The sequence below is a fragment of the Manis pentadactyla genome, chromosome 10 (assembly GCF_030020395.1).
Source record: "Manis pentadactyla isolate mManPen7 chromosome 10, mManPen7.hap1, whole genome shotgun sequence".
NCBI lineage: Eukaryota > Metazoa > Chordata > Mammalia > Pholidota > Manidae > Manis > Manis pentadactyla.
Window position 1 is genome coordinate 27731739 of NC_080028.1, and position 21417 is coordinate 27753155.

A 21417-nucleotide genomic window follows, 5' to 3' on the forward strand; every position below is an offset into this window, starting at 1 on the left:
GGAAGTAAGCAAAATATCATGTGACAGCACCCATCCCCTCCTTTAGAGGCCCACTCAATAATTTAATTCCTGCAAGTTTCATCAAGGCAAAGGAATATTTACTTGTAGAATTGTGTACTTAGATCGCCAGAGGAGGGAAGGAAGGAGGGTGGAGGATGGGAAGGCTATCCTCTCATGTTTCACAGATGTAGATTTCAAGTTTCCACCTGGTAATAGCCTAAGGGTCAGAGCATAAAGATACAAGTCAAAACAGAGAGACACACACACACAGAACTAACAGCATCCAGCAAGGGAATTACAAAACCTCCAAAAAAGCTTTCCAGGGGCTAAATAAATATCTTTCCTTGTGTTTACACTTTCTTTTTTCTATTTACTGAAATTTGGAACAAACCATAGACTCTATTTCCTCTTCAAAGTTCTGGATTACATAAAAGTGTAGTCTATAAACATCAAAATTGTCATATAAAGGCTAAATTAAATTGTGACCAAACTTCTACATATCTATGTATTTTATTTTTAAAAAACTGGTGGACAAGAAAGATTTTAAGCTATGAGTAATCAAAGTTGTAAGTGACATGCATTTCATATAAAGCCATGGCCTTCTTCCAGGACACTTTGGAAATATGTTCAAAATACATAGAAAACCTCCATAGCATAATGCTTGAATTTTCACAAACAGCCCGAGGCAAGAAGGAATCTCAATGAGTATTTTCACATAAAACTACTCATTTATTTTCACAGGCCACATTTGAAATAACCACAAGATTAATTTCATTCCATTTGCTGGACTTAACACACCCTGAAAGAAAGAAAAACTGTTATTTTAGAGTATAATAAATGTTACTGATAAACAAGACTAGACAGGGTGGATAGTGGAGTAGGTTTGGGGGTGGGGAAACAAACCCTTTAGTTATAATGTTTTAGGGAAATGAATCAACACAATAAAACAAATTTCAAGTCAAGTCGCTCCACTATACTGCATTAACAGTTTAGAATCTTAAGCAGAAGCAAAAGGAATAAAGCAAATGGGGAGAAAAAAGGACCGATAAAGTTTCTGGCTACAATACAAGAGACATATCATTACCATATGATCTAATGTGGGTGTCAGCTGGATTGTGTTCATTGAGAGAAACCTTATTTTTTAACTGTGCTATGGAGTAGAAGCAGGAGGTTTTCAACCTAGTGACAGTCACAGAGCAGCACCTACCCCCTCCTCCTTTCCACACCTGCAAACTCTTTTGCTTGGGCTGAATTTTTAGTGTAATTACATCTCAGCTCTGAGGGCTCCTGTGGCAAATCCCCGGATTAAAAGGTATGGTTTTCAATAATTGTCCTGAACTCTGCTGCAGACTAATAAAACTTCGATCAAGTTGAGAGCAAAAGGAATTATATGGTGAGAAAAAGAAGAGAAAAAATCGTTCTAAACTTTTAATAATATTTATACAGCATGTTAACAAGTCTTGAAAATAGAAGTTAAGTATTTGGTAAAATGGTTGAATGCATTGTTTTAGTTCTTTCTGTCTGTTCTTGCAAAAATGTTAATTAAAGAAACTATAACCTAACACCATAGCTATCTGTATTAATATATTTTGCATTTGTACTAATGAAATATTTGTCTCTTTAGGAAGTGTTTACAAAAAAATTTTCTGGGCTAGCAAACTGTGTGTAGTTAGGTTATATATTTAAGGATTTATTTCCCTCGTGAATTCTTATGTACTTTGAGAACATTTAAAACCTCAGAGAAGTGAACTCTGGGGATAAGCTGCAGAAATCTAATGTCTATTTCTACAACCTAGAAGAGAATAGAAATTATCACCACAGAGGTGAAAATAAATAATGAAAATATTTATGCTGATAATTAAAGATAATCTCACAGTTAGCTACATAATTCCTTACATGTAAAGAAGAGACCCAGGCAGTATCTTCAGTGCAGAAATTTTATTGTAAGATGCGTCGCTATAAAATTCATGTGTAGGTTATTTTTCTAATTTCAAAACTAGGTAACATGATGACACTAGATAAGTGGGCGCCCTGTGGTGTAAGTACCTGTGGCTTTTTTTTTTTTTTTGCTGTTGCTGTTTTGATGAGAAAAAACCCAAATGCCTCTTATAGTACTCCTTATTTAAGGATCACTGTTGCTTTTATTATTTTTAAATTATTTCTATTACTATTAAGGTTTTGAATTCACACAATGGTGGGATATTTTAATTTTAAACTTTCACTGAAGGGTTAAATTTTGACTTTGAAAGTCACACCGAAAGCATAAATGACATCAGATCGATGCTGCTTTGAATGGTATAGTTAATTGAATGGGCTGAAGTAGTTTAAAGAACCAGAAAGTATTATTTTTGATTCAACATTTATGAATTGTAGCAATGAGTTTTGGTGCAGCAGTGACATTATACTTAGCCATTAGCATTTAGGAAAGAGTTATACAGTTTGAGAATACTTAAAACAGTTTCAGTAAAATTTAAAAAGTGTGTCATCACAATAATAATCCCCTTGGTTTCTGCATGGGCAACCACTGTTTTTTGTTTATTTTATTTTATTTTTTGATTTATTAAGGAAGGAAGGAAATGATTTAAAAATCATTGGTATCAACAGCCCCCATTAATTATTTTAAGATGTTGAGCCTTCAATCTTACTGACACTAATTTCAAAGAAGTTATTTCATGTGGCAATTTGTATAAACTTTCTGGACATGTTATTCTTTCCCAGGACATTCAGGGTTAAAATGCACACACACACACACACACACACACACACACACACACACACACACATCAAAGTGATATAAAATGAGTAATGGGAGCTATAAGCTGCCTGTTCGCATTGAGCTTCAACCAAAAAGAACATTGTGTAGAGAATTTGCACCATTTTAACAAGAGTGAACAAATATAAATGATAATATTCCTCTGAGCTAATGCTCAACATTTCCTTCCCTTTTTGGGGTTTAGTGAAACGGCCAGGCATTCACTGCTCTGGAGAAAAGATAAAAAAGTGACATCTGCCTTAATTTTCAATGCTATTTATTAAATCTGCAATTACTTTGCATCATTTTTCTTCTAAAATTGTAGGACATTAAATATGCAAGGCTAGCAAGCTGTGGTAAACAGTAAACATCACATTTTAATGTAAAACAGACAGAAACCACTCCCTTAGATTCCGTCCAAGGGAATCCTGCCAAAACAATAGGGTCTTCATTAAAAAGCAATGCAGAAACTGGGTGGAAATGCACTCCTAGAGAAAACCTGATACTGAACTTAAAGGGGCAGTGTGAATAATAGTCTTCATGGTATTTTTTTAAATGAAAAGGCACAAGTCTGTATTGTATATGTGCTGCCTTAGACATAGCTCAGTAATAAATACATAGAACAAATGTGTAAAAAATGCAGAAATGTTCCTCTCTAGTGGATTTAAGCAAAAATTTAAAAAATACATAAAGGTTAAGGCATGCAAAGTTTCTTTTTTTCTTCACTTTTCTTTTTGCATGTGCTACAATTGAATAATGACTGAAAATAATTACTTAATTCTAGTTATAAAGGTGGAGCTTTAATATGGATTCTTATATGTGTACAGTTTTAAGTAGCGATGACTACAGATAATATGCTTTAGAAAGACCAGTTTCAGTGGGATTTTAAAATATATCCGTTCAAAAATAGATTGCTTGATGTCTTCATGATCAACTACTTTTGTTATTCAGGTTTATTTAGTTCATTTCAGCTGAAACAACCAATTTAATAAAATAGATTATATACCTATAAGTGTTTATTGTATGAATGGATATGCATGGATTTGTTGAAATTGCACTTTTTGTTTGTTTACAAAATAACCTTATTGGTAAAACCATATAACATATAAGTTATCTAAAAATAAGATAGGATTTTCCATATGTGTTTATTGGTTTATTAAAAATGATCAGTTTGAGAAACTGACCAATAGATTTATCATTAAAAGTGAATCTTGCTTATAGCAAATTGAGATTCTCAACTTGATATCTTTCTTATGCTAAAAATTGGATATTGAAAAATGAAAACTTTGTGTTTTAAAAAATCAGACTGCTTATTTGCTTGGAATAAATTGAATAACTTGTATTGTTAATAAATTGAGAGACAACTGAGTCATTTATGTACAAAATATTGTGCAAGGCCTGGGTACAGAACAAAGAATAAAAAGACACGCCCTGAAGGAGTACATCTTCTCATGGGGATGGGGGGCAGACCAAGCACGCGAAACAAATTACAATATAATGTGATAAGTTCTTTAAAAGAGGTAAGGACGCTGTGCTTTGGGAGCAGAGAAGAGGGAGGAAGCGGCATCCTATTTGGATGTGCCAGAGAATACACAAGGGAACCCCATCATCTCATTTTATCCTTACAGCAGTCTTACAAGGTAGGTATTATAAATGGCAGCTAACTTTGAGTGTCAGGGTTGAGACAGGGACTGGGATGGAGAGAAGATTGAAAGCAATAAGGTTTGAAATGTTGGGATCAAATTGTGAATGGTCTTACATGAAACACCCGGTATGTGGACCTTGTTGGCAAGGCAAGAGAAGCCAACAGAGGGTTTACAGTAGAAGATTAAAACAATGAAATTGAATTTTTAGAAATGACTTGGACAGCAGAGTGGGAGATGGCCTAGAATAGAAATATTCAAGGCTGAGACCAGTTGGAAGTTCTTGTGATAGTTCAGGGAGTGATGAGAAAGGTCTGGACCAAGATTACTACAGTGGGATGGAGAGCTGAGACTGGCTTCTGAAGCAGGAATAGGAGTTCTCTCATGTGTATAGAAGAAACATTGACTGTAGCATGGCTTGTGTTGAGTGAACATTGAAAATTCCAGCATGATTTATCAGCATAACCACTTTGCAAAAGACGTGATTCATATATCATCTTAACTCAGACCCAAAATTCAAGCAAGCAGATTGAAATAATACTCAAATTTCTCTTCATAAGGAAATAGCTGTGCAAATTATTTTATAATGTATCTTATCACCCTTTAAATATATTGCTAATTTTTCTTGCTTCCTACCAATAAATTAAACATATGATACTTTTCTCTATGCTCACTCTACTATGGGGTGTTATAGAAACAATAACACATTATTCATTAGGCAATGCTACTCCTCTAAACCTTTTGTTCGTTTCCTAGGTTCCTTTGTTGTGAAAATACATGAGATAAATCATGAAGGCAACTATCATTTTCCTCCTGCTTGCACAAGTTTCCTGGGCTGGTCCGTTTCAACAGAGAGGCTTATTTGACTTTATGCTAGAAGATGAAGCTTCTGGGATAGGCCCAGAGGAACACATTCCTGATGTTACTGACTTGGAGCCTCTGGGACCAGTGTGTCCTTTTCGCTGTCAATGCCATCTTCGAGTTGTCCAGTGTTCTGATTTGGGTGAGTGGGCTGCAGGATCTCTTGACCTGCCTTGTTTTATCCATGGTCATGGCTTCCCTGAGCATTTAGCATTTCCATTTTTAATCTCTGCAATTCCAAACATGAGAGACAGTGCCACCTATAGAGGAGGAAAAGAAGTAGAGGAGGATAGAAACCTTTGAAGTTAGGAGACTTTTTTTTCTTTCTTGTTTAAGTCAGGGCTCCATCACTTTGCCATCTTGGACAAGTCGCTTTTAGACACTTCTGAGCTTCATGGTCTCCCTTGAGTAAAATAAAATTTTAAACAAAACAGTATCTTATGTTCCATGATTCCAGAGTGATGGCTTATTTTAATTTGATGATTTTTGCTTTTGTGAAATCTTAGATAGTAAGAAAACCTAGATGATCTCTCTACTCTTGGCTTAGCCCAGATAACAGACTTTGAACATTACTAAATTTTTGTTAAGTAGCCAGAGTTATCAGAAGCAAAACAAGTAAACTTTGAGAACAAAAAATTATCTTTCAAGTACCAAAAAACTCCCTTAATCTCAAGATCCTAGATTTGCCTTTACCTTTGGCATTTTGTAATCTAGTTGTTTATGTTCTTTAGAAAGCTTCAAAGGAAATTTAAGATAAGGTGTAAATGCTCAGTGTAATCCTGGAGCATATATCTTTAGCCTAACACTCTAAGTACAGTTTGATTTATCATCTTTCAAGAAAAATTTGGCCTGGAAATTCCAAGAGCAGTACACTCAGAAGATAAATCTCCAGAAAGTTTGAAGCCTCAGCAGATGGGCCAAAGGGGAATGAATTTAGTTTACATGGCAGCTGATTCACATTCCTCTCTTCTTTTGATTTATTTTCTTATTGGAAAGAAAAAAGTCCTCACAGGATGATTCTGCCATGGTGCATTTCCTCATGGAAGAAACACCACAGTGTAGTAAGGCACTTCTTTTAGAAAGCCCTATATTTTTTCAGAACACGCTTTCTACAAGCATTTTGCAGTAAAAAGAAAAAAAAAATACCACTAACTTGTACAGTTGGAATAAACTACATACAGGAACCCAGCAAAATGTTAAAATGTTAAATAGTAACAAGTGAAAAACACTTTCAGATAGCTCCTTCCATGCTGGCATATGTTGCATAGCCATTTAAAACCCAAATGAATGGGGTGCACAAAGACTTCGAAAAGGCTACACGATGATTCCACGGGATTCATTCATTCATTCATTCATTCATTCATTCAGTAAATATATCAAGAGCCCATAGTGGGTCAGATCCGTTCTAGGGCCTGAGGAGAAAGGAATAAGGAAGACAAATAATGTCTCTGCTCTTCTGGGTCTGATATGCTACTGGTGGTGATTATTTCTTATTTGGATTGTATATTCACTCTATGGGAGATTTGACTGATACCAATTCCACAGAAACTCTTATAAGCATCTAGAGTTTGCATCACAGTACTGGCCTAGGCAGGAAAATAATGGGTTGAAAGTATCTGAACAAAGGAATCAGCATATGATGGATATACTAGTCATAAACTTCTTCAAAATTTAGTAAAATATCTGAGTTTCTAAGAAACGTGAGGCAAGTTAGATCTCACTTAGACTCTGAGAACAAGGTTAAAAGAATTCATGACTACTCCCACTAGCTATATTATCAGCAATGAAGAGTTGATATTTCTAAGGAAGAAAACTTGTCCCGGCACCTCACTGAAGTTTGTTTTCCATAAATATAATTCTATTTTCCCTGTGTGATAAATAGCTCATGAAGCATTACTCTGCTGACATCACTGGGACAGTTTTGCAATTGTCTATCATGTAAAAGGCCCAAATCTATTGGTCAAAACTAAACAGAAATATGCAGTGTCAAGGAAACATCAAGTTCATTGACTTGGGTATCTCATGATACAGTTCTGTTGTCCTTGTTATTGTTTTGTTTTGTTTACTTTGTGTTGTTTTTAGATGAGAAACTTTTCTACATCTTATCTTTTCTCTAAGAGCCCAGGGAGTGTATAATTCCTTTAGGCTTACTGACTTTATATGCAAAAGAAGTAAGATTGAAAGAATGATTTGTTTTGGGAACCATATTAGAGCACTGAATTCCTATGAGCAATGGTCATCCAAGCTACTTGAAGTTTCTATGGATTCACCAATGCATATTTAAATATACTGTCAACAATTTTGATCAGATATTTCTAAACCAGGAAATACCTTTTTTAAAAGGAAGAGCAGTCTGCTTGCCTTTAAAGAAAACACTATTCACATTTTTAACTTCTATATAAGTCTGCTTATCTTATGATCTTGGCAAGCTATTCAGAGCCTTGTCAACTTCATCTGCAGAAAAATCACAGGCAGCCTTAGAGATCTGATTTTCTGTGTAAGGTGTCTGGCTCATTGTACAGGCTCAATATATTTTTCTATATGATGATTATATGCCATAAAAGATGAAAGAAAAGTAGGGAAAAAAAAAGGAAGGAGAAATGGTGACCTCAGTCATAGTAAAGGTAACAGAGTTTTTTGTTTAAAGTTTTCTAGTGATTTGAACATTAAATGTGAATGTTTATCTGTACCAAAAGCTAAGGATCATACTTGCTAGAGTTTTTAATGAGCAAATAAGCACTACTCTGCTGAAGGATAGCAGTCCTTTGTCTAAAGTTTAATGTAAACAAATATTTCTTTTTAAAATGTTTGACTATTTTTGCAACCATGAAGTATTTTTGACAAAGGTAGAGAACATCAAAATTTTAAGCAGTTCTTTCAAAGCTTAGATGTAAGAACTATGAAATTAAAATTAAATAATTAGCCCATTAGAAAATTTAAGGTGTTAAGAAGGTACATTGACTGTTTTAGTCCCTAGTTCCAATTTATAGAATAGCATTGGAAGGTGAGCATGGGGATTGAGAAGGTAAACATATATTTTAGCCTGTCCAAGAAAGAAATGAATTCTCCATGGATACTCGTCAAGTTGTTTGCCTGAACTTGTAATTTAGCTTGTCGTTTGAACTAGAATTTTATAAGACTCATATCTTGTCTTCTTTCTTTATCCATCTTCTTAGACATAAAACAATTCACTTTTAATTATAGTACTTAGGAGAAATAACAATATAAAAGTAAACACACTTAACAAATTTAAAATCTATGGGTTACTTGAAAATAATAAATCCATGATGTAACTCATTCTTGTCAAATCTTTTAAAAAGTCCTAATATTGATCCTGTGATTGGATGCTCTGTCTTTATGTACTTAGGATCTTGAAGGAAGACAGTGTTCTTCCTTGTATACTCTGGCTTAGCAATTCATCGTTGGACCAAGTGTCAGCAAGTAGCATTATTTGGTACTGACTTTCATCTTATTGCTGAAAGGCAGATCAATTCTGACAAGTGAAATGATATGCATCATTTTTACGATTCTTCCATAGAAAAGTAGAAGTTATTGAGACATTTCTTATAAACAATTTTCAAAATAGTTGAAATACCTTTGGAAATTACTTAGCAGTGGAAAGAACTTGGGTTATGCAGTTCAATACCTCTGAACTCAAGTCCTCCTTTCCCATTTACTACCTATGACTTTATTAGTGTCCTCATTGGATAAATGGGAATATATCTTCTTCACTAGATAAAAATAGAACTTAATTGTAAAAAGTGTTTCTCATAGTAACTGTCCTATTCAGTTTACCATTTCACACAAAGTTGGCTAATAACATGAGGCTATTTCTCATAAAGTTCTATTTTTCTTTGAAATTGAGAATCCCTATTAAGCCTATGGCTTGCCAACATGCGCCTTCTCCCCGCTCCCTCCCAAAAAGGGCCACATCACCTCCAGATGTAAATAGCAAGAATTAGAAAATTGTACAATTACCAAGCAATTCACCACTCTCCAAACATTATTCCTTTCAAAACTTCAAATGGAGAACAACTAAGCATTTGGCTATTTTATAGTAAAAATGATTCACAATCCACATATTTAACTCTCTAAAATCACGTCAGAGGATGTAACACTTTATGTCACCATTTAAAAGCATTGTTTTACCTCATTGCAAAGGATATTTTAGTTTTAAAAATCCCAGGAAAAAAGTATAACCCCTTAAATTGCATAGATTAGTTTTCTTCTTTTCAATTCTGCTTCAGCTGGTGAAAATTTGCTTAGGACATGTATGCCACAGCTTGTCTCTTGTCTGGGAAAATTGATTTTCTGGAAGAAAATCTTATCCATGAGTTAGAATTCTTCCACGAAATCCACCCAGAAGAATAAATTAGGGCTATTTTGTAGAGGGGCAGTTCTGGAAGCTCAGTTGCTTTCATAGTTTATGTCTGGCTCTTGAGCAGCAAGGACACGGGTGACCCTCATTCAGAGTTTCAAATGGGTCAAAAGAGAGTCTCTAAGACATGGTACAGGAAGGAGGCTTGTGCACAGAGCATGTCCAGCGCATTGCCTAACTTACGGGTATGGGTAGGGGTGGAGGAGGACAGCTCTTCAGATGAAGCAAGAGGAATGCTCATGTGACCCTGAGAGAGGAGTCAGAGGCCAAAGGAAGCGTCTGTCTCCTTGACCTGACTGAGACCTGACATAGCCCTGGTTTCCTTCTCAGTCCCCGGAGGAAGAGAGAGGCAGCTGTGTGGGATCAAGGCATTTGGTTAGACTGCAGCTGCAATGCAGCCTCCTCTGGGGGATCATCCTTGGCTCCGGAGGACGGGGTGGGAATAGGTTAGCCGGAATATAAACTCCCTGGGCAAAAGAGGAAATGATCTTAGCTTTTTGCCTTCAAACGAGGAGCAAGATTATGCATTTCCTTTCAAATGGGGATAAAGAAGAATGAACCCCGTTGCAATCCAGCCTTAATAAAAGGAGCAAGCACTGCAGCTGCTATGCTATAACACTCAGGATTGAATTAACCCTTGACTTAGTCAGTCTGCAGATTGCTTTGAGGCAATTTCTGCAGCCTGTCTACCTCTGCGCTTTCACTGTAATCTTCATTGGCTTTGAGTATTCCATAATAATCAATTACATATACATATATAATAATTATTCGATATCTTTTCATTACGTACGTAAACATGTACTTTCTCTCCTAGAAGGGAAACATGGGGATAATTTAATTTTGTAGAATCTCTACTCAACAAAATGCTTTGCACTTGGTAGACTCCCAAACATCAATAAATTCTTGATGAATGAGCATATGCCTGGCTTAGTGCTTGGATGAGGGTGTAAGTTTACAACATTCTTGATTCCATCAAGCTGGAAACAAGAGGGAACATGACTGACTAGGAATCAAGGGTCATGGAGCCTTCGTCCACCCTTTCTTTATACTCTTTTAGAGGTTGACAGTAGAACCAGGAAGCTTAACCTTTCCTTCAGTTCATTTGGAAAGAGAATCTAATGAAAGAGGGACTCTTCTATCTCAAAACTGATCCAACTATCATCCCAGTCAAATTGCCATTTCTAAGAGAGCAAGAGGGAAACATGCGTGCCTGGAGAGAAGGGTTTTTTCATGGACCTGGGACTCCTACATATTATTTTGGTCATGTGTCAAAAACTGAAGTGTATCAGCATTGTTCTAATTATTAAATGAAGACAAAATTATGAAAAAAAATATTGTGGGAAATCAGTAAGAATCAATCTTGGAGTTTGAACCCCTGCCACATGGCAGAAAAAAAAAAAGCATAATGTTTTAGGACAACCTGGCCTTTGCCCAAAGTGATGTTTACCAGGTTGCTCACATTTGCTAGCAGAACAATGCTATTCATCACTGGGGGGACAACTAGAAAAAAAAATCTACAATTCTTATTAGTCTTTATTTTAGAAATAATTTTTGGTAATATCCTAAGCTAAGTTTTATTTACTTTAATAAATAACCCTATTTTAAGGAAGATACATTTCCTTTTATAGAATTTAGTAGAGCAGATAAATAATGCAGTCTATCCTTGGAAATAATTGTATTTTAATAAATAAAAATTTAATAAATTGAATTATATTAAACGATGCTCATTGAAAAATAATTATATTTAGGGAACCACTTTGTTCCTGTTACTATTGTTGAATAAATATTACTTCAGAGCTTGGCAACTCAAAAAACATTTTTTATTTTGCTCATGATCTAAGCACAGGAAATTTTAGCAGGGCTCAGAAGGGCTGTTCCCACTTGGGGTCTCTTGTGCATTTGCAGTCAGGTGTTGGCTGGGGCCATAAGCATGGGTGGCGGGTAGCTAGGCTGGACACCATGACAGCTCACTCACAACTAGCAGTTGGAGCCACTGTTGCCTGTGAGCTCAGCTGTTCTGTCCCCTGGAGTGCCCGGTGGCCTCTCCAGCATGGTGGTCTCAATGAAGACAAACTTTCTATGTAGCCCCTGGTGCTCCCAGATCCAATGTCCCAGAAGAATTTATAACCTTTTTTGCCCTAGCCTCAAAAGTCATGTTACATCACTTCTGCCATATTCTATTAGTTCATAGAGACATCATAAGGCCATCTCAGATTTGAAGGGAGGAGAATTTGACTCCAACTATTGATAGGGTTTGGAACAAGTTTGTGTTGCATAAGAATATATACCATGGAAGATAGAATCAATGCCATCTTTGGAAAATGGAATTATCTACACAATTGCCTAGATTTATATACATTTATAATGAGAAGTATAAGAATAAATTATGTATTATGCAGAGGAAGTCCACAGATATTACATGTCCCTAAAATGGTCATCACTTAACAATTATAAACTACCTAAGAAGTCAAATCATTTATATTCAAATTTATTTGCAAGTTTACTTCATGGTTACTTATACTTTTTACCTGATGTTGTAAGAAAGACATTGATTCATATCTTCAAGGCTTTGTTTCCATTGTAAAACATCTTCTTTGAAGCAAATTCTTCCTAGCTAATTTATAGCTTGTTTAAAATGCTTAATATCTTACTTTCCATAGCATTTTATGAATGACTATAAAATGCATCAGTATCAATAAGAGACGATTTACTTAAAAATCATATATGGTTGATAAAATCACATATAAAGACAAAACAAGGTAGAATAACTGCCTGTTTTTATACTCTCTGAAGATTAGTTTTAGTTCAAATAGTTTTTAATAGAAATAAAATTTTTAAGCATCTCAATCACAATTGACCAGGAATAGCTTTTTAGGGTTTAATTATTCACTGGGGAACATGTGCTTACTACACCAAGGGGTGGCCATCCAAAGGCGGAACTTGGTAGACAAACCCTTCAAAGACCCTCAGCTTCACGGGCACAGTGATGAACACTGCCACACATGACTGACAAGAGAAGCCAAGCCAGGATCAAGAGTTTTAAATGAAAACTCCATGTGTGACACATTTGCAAAACACATTTCAGCATCCAGGATAACATGCGTTATCATTGTATTATACAGAAAAAAAAACCCAAACCAAAAAGCAATCACTTTGTCACAGACTAACAACCAGCAAGATAATAACTGCACCCTCTCGTCTCCTTGTTGTTACCAATTATGGGTACCAGTAATTGAACCCTGCTACATGCTATGGTAGGGTATTATTTTGTGGAATCACTTATTGAATTCTCACAAAAATTCTGTGAAAGATGCAGAAAACCGAGACACAGAGCACTTAAGCAACTTGCCCAGTGATCTTGAGGATCAGGAAGAACCAGGATTAAATCCAAATAATAATCTTATAAAAAGAAGTTATAGAAACATTTTTAAATATACACGATCTACAGAATAAGAGACTCATGTACCCACCAAACTTCAACAAGTATCAACTAATGCTAGTATTTTCTTATATATCCCACCCACTTTTCCCCTTCCATATTATCTTGAAGCAAATTCCAAATATCGTATCATTTTATCTGACAATGTAGCAGGGTTTTTCTCAGAAAAGTTAAAAATCTTAAAAAATACCATCATAACAACCAGATCACATCTAAAATTAAAAGTAATTTCTTAATATCATTAAATATCCACCCAATGTATACATTTTCAATCACCTCAGACTGTTTCATTTCACAGTCTATTTGTGTGAATCAGGGTTTAAATGAAGTACATACATTTAAATATATAAATAGCTCTTAAGTCTCTTTTAAACTATAGTTTCACCAACACTTCTTCATTTGCCCTTGCAGTTTATTTGTTGAAGAAATTGGGATTTTATTGAATCCCTTTCTTTAGAAGACTTTGGCACATCCTTTGACTTTTCTATTTCTTATTAATGGGGAATTACATGTAGAGGCTTAATTAGATCCAGTATCAATTATTTGCTTGATTGTTTGCTTTTGACAATACTAATTCATAAATGATGGTCAATTTCTCTATCCAAAGGCTTATAATTAATCCTTCCCTACAAGAAATATATGTCATGCAAAGAAACTCTTACCATTGGATCACTGTTGCCATATGGGACAGAAAAGGTGGTCTTCTTCAGGCACATATTGGACAGAAAAGTTCTTCACAAGTTCATCAAGGACAGAAGAAAGTGAGAATTTTTCAGGTGCAGATAATAGGGATGATATATTTGCTGGTAACATTCATTTCTAAAATGTTCATGGCTAACCAAGATTCAGAAGTAAATTATGATTATTATAGGCAGTTGTGTCCTAATACTTCTGAGGAAAAATAAGAACCTTTATGAAAGCAGGATGTGAAGAGATGATTGTAACAAAACATAGATGAAAAGATTTTGCAGCCATGACCATGAACTTTGCACCATGGAACACAGGACAGATGGATTTTAAAACTAATCAATCAGAAAGCTACCTCTGTGTGTAAATCAGTAAGATCAAGTGTTGGTGAAAATATACTCATTTGTCCCTGCTTACCCAGAACTTACAGAAAAGAAACACCACTGAAATGCAGGACAATCTATCATAAACATATAGATAAGGAGTTTACAAGGAGTGATTATCACCATCTGGCACTGTGAGGATGATTATCATAGATGAGGGAAGCTAAATGGGTACATCATAAAGGGCTGTTAGAATGGAAGTAAAAGGAAAAAGTGGGTGAAGTATTCCATCAAACATAAGTTACATGAACAAAAATGAGTAGCTAGGAATAAGCACTGCCTGTTCAAGGGACAGTGTAGATCAGCATCTTTTAAAAATGTGCACAATGTTTGCATGCATAAAAGGCATATTGGATAGTTCTAGAGTGAAGACCCAATACCAAATTGTTCTTGGCTTTAGCCAAGAAACATTTAAGCCATAAAGCACCTCAAATAAGCCATTTAACTTCACTGGGTTTCATTCATTTATTTATGTAAGAAAGGAGAGTATTGGACTAGCTTAGAAGTTATCTGATTTCCGGGACAAGTAAAAATTTTTAAATGTTGACCAAGTTAGTTTCTTATTAAGGTCAAAACCAAATTCAGTAAAATAACAATAACTTGCTATCTGCTATCAGAATCCCTTTTTTAAAGAAGTGTTTTTAAAATGGAGACAGGAGCTAGTCTCAGAAATGTGTGGGTGTGTATGTGAATGTGTATGTGTCTATGTGAGTGTGTGCATGTGTGTAATTTATATTCAGACCAATCACATTGCCCTCATTTTCTTCCGATTTTGACATTGACTGATAAGAACCTTATCCCAGGATCTATCTGATGAGCACTGGGGCAGCACAGACTAGCTAATACTTAGTGGTCCTTTCCTTTCTAGCATTCTAAGAACTCATAACTGGGATAATTTTCCTCTTTGCTCTGCTGATAGTTGTTGAGCAAACTAGTTAACAACCCAATGCCCTTGAATGTACAGAATATTTGTTGTGTCTGATATCAGAATAATTTTTGTTGAGGATACAGGTAGAGATGATGGAAGACAATATCCTGTTGGAAGCCAGGAGAATTGTCTACTATGCTCCATTTTGTTCCTCCTAGCTTGTTCATGTCATTATAGCTGGAAAAATGGAATTATCATACTATCATACTAAATATCATCTGGAAAAATGAAATTATCATAGAATCTTACCTACCTCATTGGATTATTGTGCGGTAAATCAGGTAATAACGTTTTCCATTTTTTTATAAACTGTGAAAGTACACAATGTTTTAATAATAAAATACTGATGTATAAAATCCTCAAAATGGATATGAGTTTACTAGTAATTCAGAGAAGAGTGTAGGGCTATGATTTTGATTATTAAAATGACTCTATGAGAACTAAACTACAAAAGATCACAAGCCTGAAGACTTTTTTAATGCTAACTCCTCAAAAAAATAATGTATATAATTCACCTGCAGCAATTCTGGCTGTTATAAAATTCTAGGATGACAACATAATCAAAATTGCCAGCCATCCAGATTTATCATTTTTTCTCTTCACATCTGAAATGTATCTGCAACTATGGCATTGAACAAATGTTAAGAGAGCCTGTAGAATTTAAGTTCAACAATGTATAAGAGTAGATAAGTCTGAGTGGGAATGAAGACTTTGACAAAGACCATGAAATAATGATGAAATGTAGGCAGTAACTTTTTGCAAATGAAAGGAAATGTGCGTTTCTTGGTTGGAGAGTGCTAATTATCAAAGACTTGGCAGAAGTCTACCTCTCCTAATTGCATGAAATTAGCAAACTGACATTTCTGAAAATGGCAGCGATCACAACCACATAGTGCAATTAAATATCCTCCTACAATGTATCTGTTCCGGTGGTTTTTGCTGTTTGTCACTGAAAACACTATATTCTTGTTATTTCTCTGTGAATTGTTTCTGTAGCAAGTTCTTGGAATGTACTTATGCCCGTTTAGAATTACCTGCACTTTGATATTCAAATGTAAAATGTTTAGTCGGTCACTAAATTGGGAAGTAACTTTTTTGATCAACAGAGCAGGGATGATGTGAACAAAAATTTATTTGGAAAGAACTAGAAGGTAGGTGATTTCAGATACATTTTCTGTAATTTTCCTGAGACGTAAAGGTAAGAATATGGCTACCATGATGAACCAGTAGTCACTTACATAATGCAAAATTGGAAGGCTATCTTCCCAACATAGCAGTTATTATATACCCTGTTGCAATTTTCTTTTTCATTATAAACTGTAGATTAATTATGTTTTCCATGAGGATGTGGGCAACTTCTGTCTTGTTCCTGCTGAAAAATATTTATTTATGTTATGCAATCTTAAAATATAGAAATGATCACCTGAATCTCAGTTAATAGAATATCACTCTTTTGCTTAACATCATATATCAATATGGAACATAGCCAATGGAAGAGAGAGAAAGGTAAAAAGGCTGTATCATTTATTATTTTTCCCCAATAACATTCATGATGATGATTTATTTAAAATATCATACCTTTTGAATAAAAATAGTTCATTCTTATACATCTAATTGACTATGGACATGTTTTAATACTATAGAGTATTTGGTTATTCAATGAGTTTATATTTATAAACTAAAACAACTCAGTTACCTAGAGCTAAAGTCTGAAAATAATGCTTCATATAACACACTTTAGAGATGTTACACGAACAAATTTTGTTTATTTTACTCTAATTAGCCACATATCTATTAGTTGTTGACATAACTTGGTTGTATGTTCACATAATTTTAATTTTAAATATAGATCTGTGACAGTGTTAAGTTAGGTCAAAAGGACCTGTACCTGATGATCTGGCTAAAGCTCTTCTCTATTGACACAATATTTATGTAGAAAGGTATAGATTTACAAATCACTCACACTTAACACTTATCAATTACTTCCTAAAACAAGACCAATGAGTTAAAACATACTGCGCACAGAGAAATTTGAGCTATACCCTTAGAAAATATGTTTTCCTTTTATGTAGAAGAGTAATTACAATTTTTTAAAATTTGACTTGGTTAGAAAAGGTACAGCAGATATTTGAAACTTCAGTTGATACAATTCCTAGAAGAAAAATACTGTAGTGGTGAAACTATTGTTGCCGCCTTGATTTCTTTGTAAACGTATGTTCTATAGTCTGTTTGTAGTCATAGGTCCCTTTTACTGACTACACTGCTTTTACTCCCATGCTAGGTCTGGACAAAGTGCCAAAAGATCTTCCCCCTGACACTACGCTGCTGGACCTGCAAAACAACAAAATAACTGAAATCAAAGATGGGGACTTTAAGAACCTGAAGAACCTTCATGTAAGAAAATTTTTTTTTTTTTTGAGTTCTAACAAGATTTGACTCAAAGTATTTTACAAACAAAACTTAGCTAAGGTCAAGAGTACTGTATGGTAATAAATAAGCACTTAAGTGTGTGTTAATGTCTCTTTTAGGGGGTGGTGGGGAAGCAAAGAATCATATTCATTAACCCATGTAAATTAACCATTAAAAAATAGGCTACTTGTTTTTACATCTACCCCATATATCTTTACTATTTACTTCCTAGAAAGTACTTTATATCTTAATCACCTTTATGTTCCATAAATAAAAATCTTTATCTTCCCAGTTAGACTGTACTTTAATAATAGAACAAAACACAAAATGGACTGATTGCAGTATCATTTTCTTTGTTTCGTTTGTTTTCTTTCCATCATTTTCTATGAGATATGAATGACTTTGTAGAGGCTCAGAGATTGGCACCAAGAGAAAAGAGGATAATCATCCATATCTTATTTAGTAAATATAATTCCATCTTCAAATATAAATATATATGTATCTCTCTCTCTCTCTCTCTCTCTCTCTCTCTCTCTCTCTATATATATATATATATATATATATATATATATATATGGAAAACATTAGAATTTTTAGAAAATGAACAGAACTGCCCAGTGATAAGTAACCTATCTTTGGAGATTATAGTTTCTTATGATAATTGTCCTAGAAATACATTCTTAAGTTTGGGATCATAAACAGAAAACTCTAATTTCACATCCGTTTATTTCTTCTAGCCATTATAGAAAATAATTGAGGGACATATAGCAAGACTAGGCAATACATAGTAAAATATAAATATGAAAGTAAATCATTTGACTGCTATATATTAGAATAAGAAATATTGATTCAAGAGAAATAATGTAAAGTAAAATTAACTGCTTATAATATACTATAGAGTTAGTATAATCAGGACATAATTTAGTTATCAACTTTCTGACAGCAAAGAAAAACAATAAACATTTATCCATTAGAAGAAAATATACCAAAGATTTAAAAGGAATTGAAGAATTTTTTATTTTAAGATTCTCCATGGAACAGTTGACAAAAATTATAGCACATAATAAAATGACATAGTCAATTTATAGCATCGTCCAACAGTATAAGCCCGGAATGATGTAAGTAACGAATGTTACGGGCACCAAGTAAGAGAAAAATCAGACATCATCCTACATCAGGGTACTGACTAATATTTTGAGAGAATATGGGTCAAAGGGGTCTTAGAGAATTAACAGGATTTTGAAAGGAAGAGAAGGAAGGTTTTCTCTGCAAGAGGAAAGGAAAGGTGAAAGAAAATGAGCAACAGACAAAAACAGAAGCTGCAGAGATACAGCCTCTGACCCGTTAGAGTTGAACTAGCATCTTGAAACCTGGACCAGTGGGATCCCTCTCCACCAAAAGGCTACTGGCCTGGGCCCCATTTCACCTTCTCTCTGCTTTTATGTTATGGTTTCCCTGGAAGTGAGCTGATGCTGATACCAACAAGGTTTCTCAATGACTATTTGTGCTAACACTGGGATATGTTAAAAGAGGAAATAATGAAAATGGAATGTTAGAATATTGGTTCAAGAAACTAAAATATTCAAAATAGTTTCATTTTATTTTTATAAATTTACTCTGCAGTTACTTTTTTATTAAGGAAGAGAAATTCTCCTACTCTAATCCCAACTTCCTGTGTGTTAAAGTATACTCTGAATAGTTTGTTGAAACTCCTTATATCCTTAAATAAGAGATACCTAGTTTCTCTGATGCTCTTATTAAATCTGGCATTTGTAATAATGTGTTCTTTCTTTTCAATGTCTCCTTCTAAGTATGTTTTTAGGAAACTATCATTTTGGCCATCTCTTTCTACTACAAAGTATACATTAAAAGAAGAGAGAGTTTATTAGAGCTTTTGACCATTCAGAGAAATGTTAAATAGCCATTTTTTCTCATACTCATTCACTAGTGATCATTTCTATCCTTCTTATTATGCAAGTGAGCTTCATAATTTCAGCCAGGAAAGCCACACTTGAGTGAGAAGGAAGGAGACAAATGAAAATTTAGCAAGGATTTAACAGAAAATTTTCCTTTTTTCACAATAATTTTATCAGTTTATGGCTCTGTAGCTCATTATGAGTAGTAGCCGTATAAGAATAGTTTTATACTTATGTGTAATAGAAAAACTATATAATTATTCTATAAAATAATGGAAAATCAAGTATTATAATGCCAACATTTGATATATTTCTTGTGAATTAAAGCTTAATAAATCTAGTAAGGAAGCCTTTTTAAATAAAAACAAACAAAAATTGTCAAAGTTGAATAACAGCTAATGTTTTTTACAATTACGATTTACTAGGCACTGTTCTTAATGCCTTATATAAATGAACTTATCTAATTCTTATGAGGTAGAGACTCTTGATAACCCCTTTAAAATAGGTGAGAACACTCAGGCAGGAGAGGCTAAGTTACTTGCTCATAGTCACACAGCATGTAAGAGCCAGAGCTTGAGATCTAAACTCAGAAGCAGTCTAACTTGAGTCTCTGCACTGGTAATTAATTGCCTCTACAAATGATAGTAACTACAGAATCCTTTAAAACAAAACAATACCTGGTACAGTGTAAGCCTAATGTAAGTGGCTTTGGAGAAAATTGTACATAATATTCAGTCAGGTTTCAACATATTTTTCTTTCAGTTTTGTTGAAAGATAATCGACATGCAGCACTGCATAAGTTTAAGGTATACAGCATATGACTTGACTTCCATATATTGCAAAATGATTACTACGATTTTAGTCAACATCCATCATTTCATATAAATATTTTAAAACATTTAAAAACCTTTTTTCCCCTCATGATAAGAATGGTTAAGATTTATTCTTAGCAACTTGCAAAAATATACCATACAGAAGTGTTAACTTAGTCACCATGTTGTACATTGCATCCCCAGTACTTTATTTTATACCTGGAAGTTTGCATCTTCTGTCCACCTTCCTGGATGAAGGTGATGAAATGTTTTCACTCCTTCTTCTGCCCTGTGTGTTATGCCGGTCATCTTTCCATCACCTCTTCCCTACCTCCCAGGCTAGATCCCTTTTTCTTTAGTTACCAAAGAGGTAAATAGTCTTGATTTTTTTAATTGGTTTCAATTTAGTTTAAATGGCACTCCCAGCATTTCCTGACCCCCAAGCAACAAGTTCTCTCCTAATCTGACTTCTTTCAGTCTCTGCTAACTGATGATAATCCATTTCTGCCTGTGTTTCTTCGTTTCATTAGCAGACTGCCTGAAGAACACCTGGAGTTCACCTTTGAATCTTTCTCTAGTTTAGCCAGACTTTATCATTAGCCAATGTAATCAGTCAGTTTCCCTATCTCAGCACCTTACCATAGCCTCATATTTTATGACTCAGCTTTCTTAAATGCATATCCCTGTGTACTGAACTAGCATTAACCATCCTTAGCAATATTCTGTGCACTTGAGTAAATTTCTTTACATGTGAAGCTGTTTTATATGAAGTTCTAATTTTCATAGCTCTTAAAATCTTACCTCATTATGGCAAAAATCTGCATAGTTTATTTTTCAAATTTATTGTATTCTAAAAGCAAAGATGCTTTCATTGGACTAAAACTTTTAATCAACAATGCTATTTGAAAGATTCTTTGCAAAGAAGCAGTCAATATACATTATCATTTTTAATCCTCACCACAACCTCCTATAGGTGTTACTATTATTCTCACTTTACTGAAGAAATAATTGGGAACAAATATCATACTACCCCAAAATTTAGTAGCAACTATTATTATTACTGCAGCATTCTCACAGGTAGAGGCATTATTTAGTTATTATCTAGTAAAAGAAGTAATATTTTATGTCATGAGATAGCAGGTAATGATGCATGATCAGGTTGATTTTTCATAATAGGTTTCAACATTTAACATAAAATAAAACAGATTT

General features: G+C 34.3%; 1 protein-coding gene across 2 annotated transcripts in view; it reads left to right on the top strand.

Moving 5' to 3' along the window:
* The first annotated feature begins 1109 nt into the window (after nucleotides 1-1109).
* The window catches only part of DCN (decorin), a 36530-nt gene continuing 16222 nt past the window's right edge, over nucleotides 1110-21417 (top strand). Inside the window, exons 1-3 of one of the 2 annotated variants that reach the window (XM_036891174.2) lie at nucleotides 1110-1312; nucleotides 5152-5398; nucleotides 17353-17465. In XM_036891174.2, the coding sequence (XP_036747069.1) occupies nucleotides 5185-5398; nucleotides 17353-17465 (327 nt within the window). In that variant the 5' untranslated portion in view covers nucleotides 1110-1312; nucleotides 5152-5184. Of the gene's footprint in view, nucleotides 1313-4236; nucleotides 4393-5151; nucleotides 5399-17352; nucleotides 17466-21417 lie in introns of those variants that run through there. The other variant, XM_036891175.2, reaches the window with a different exon arrangement.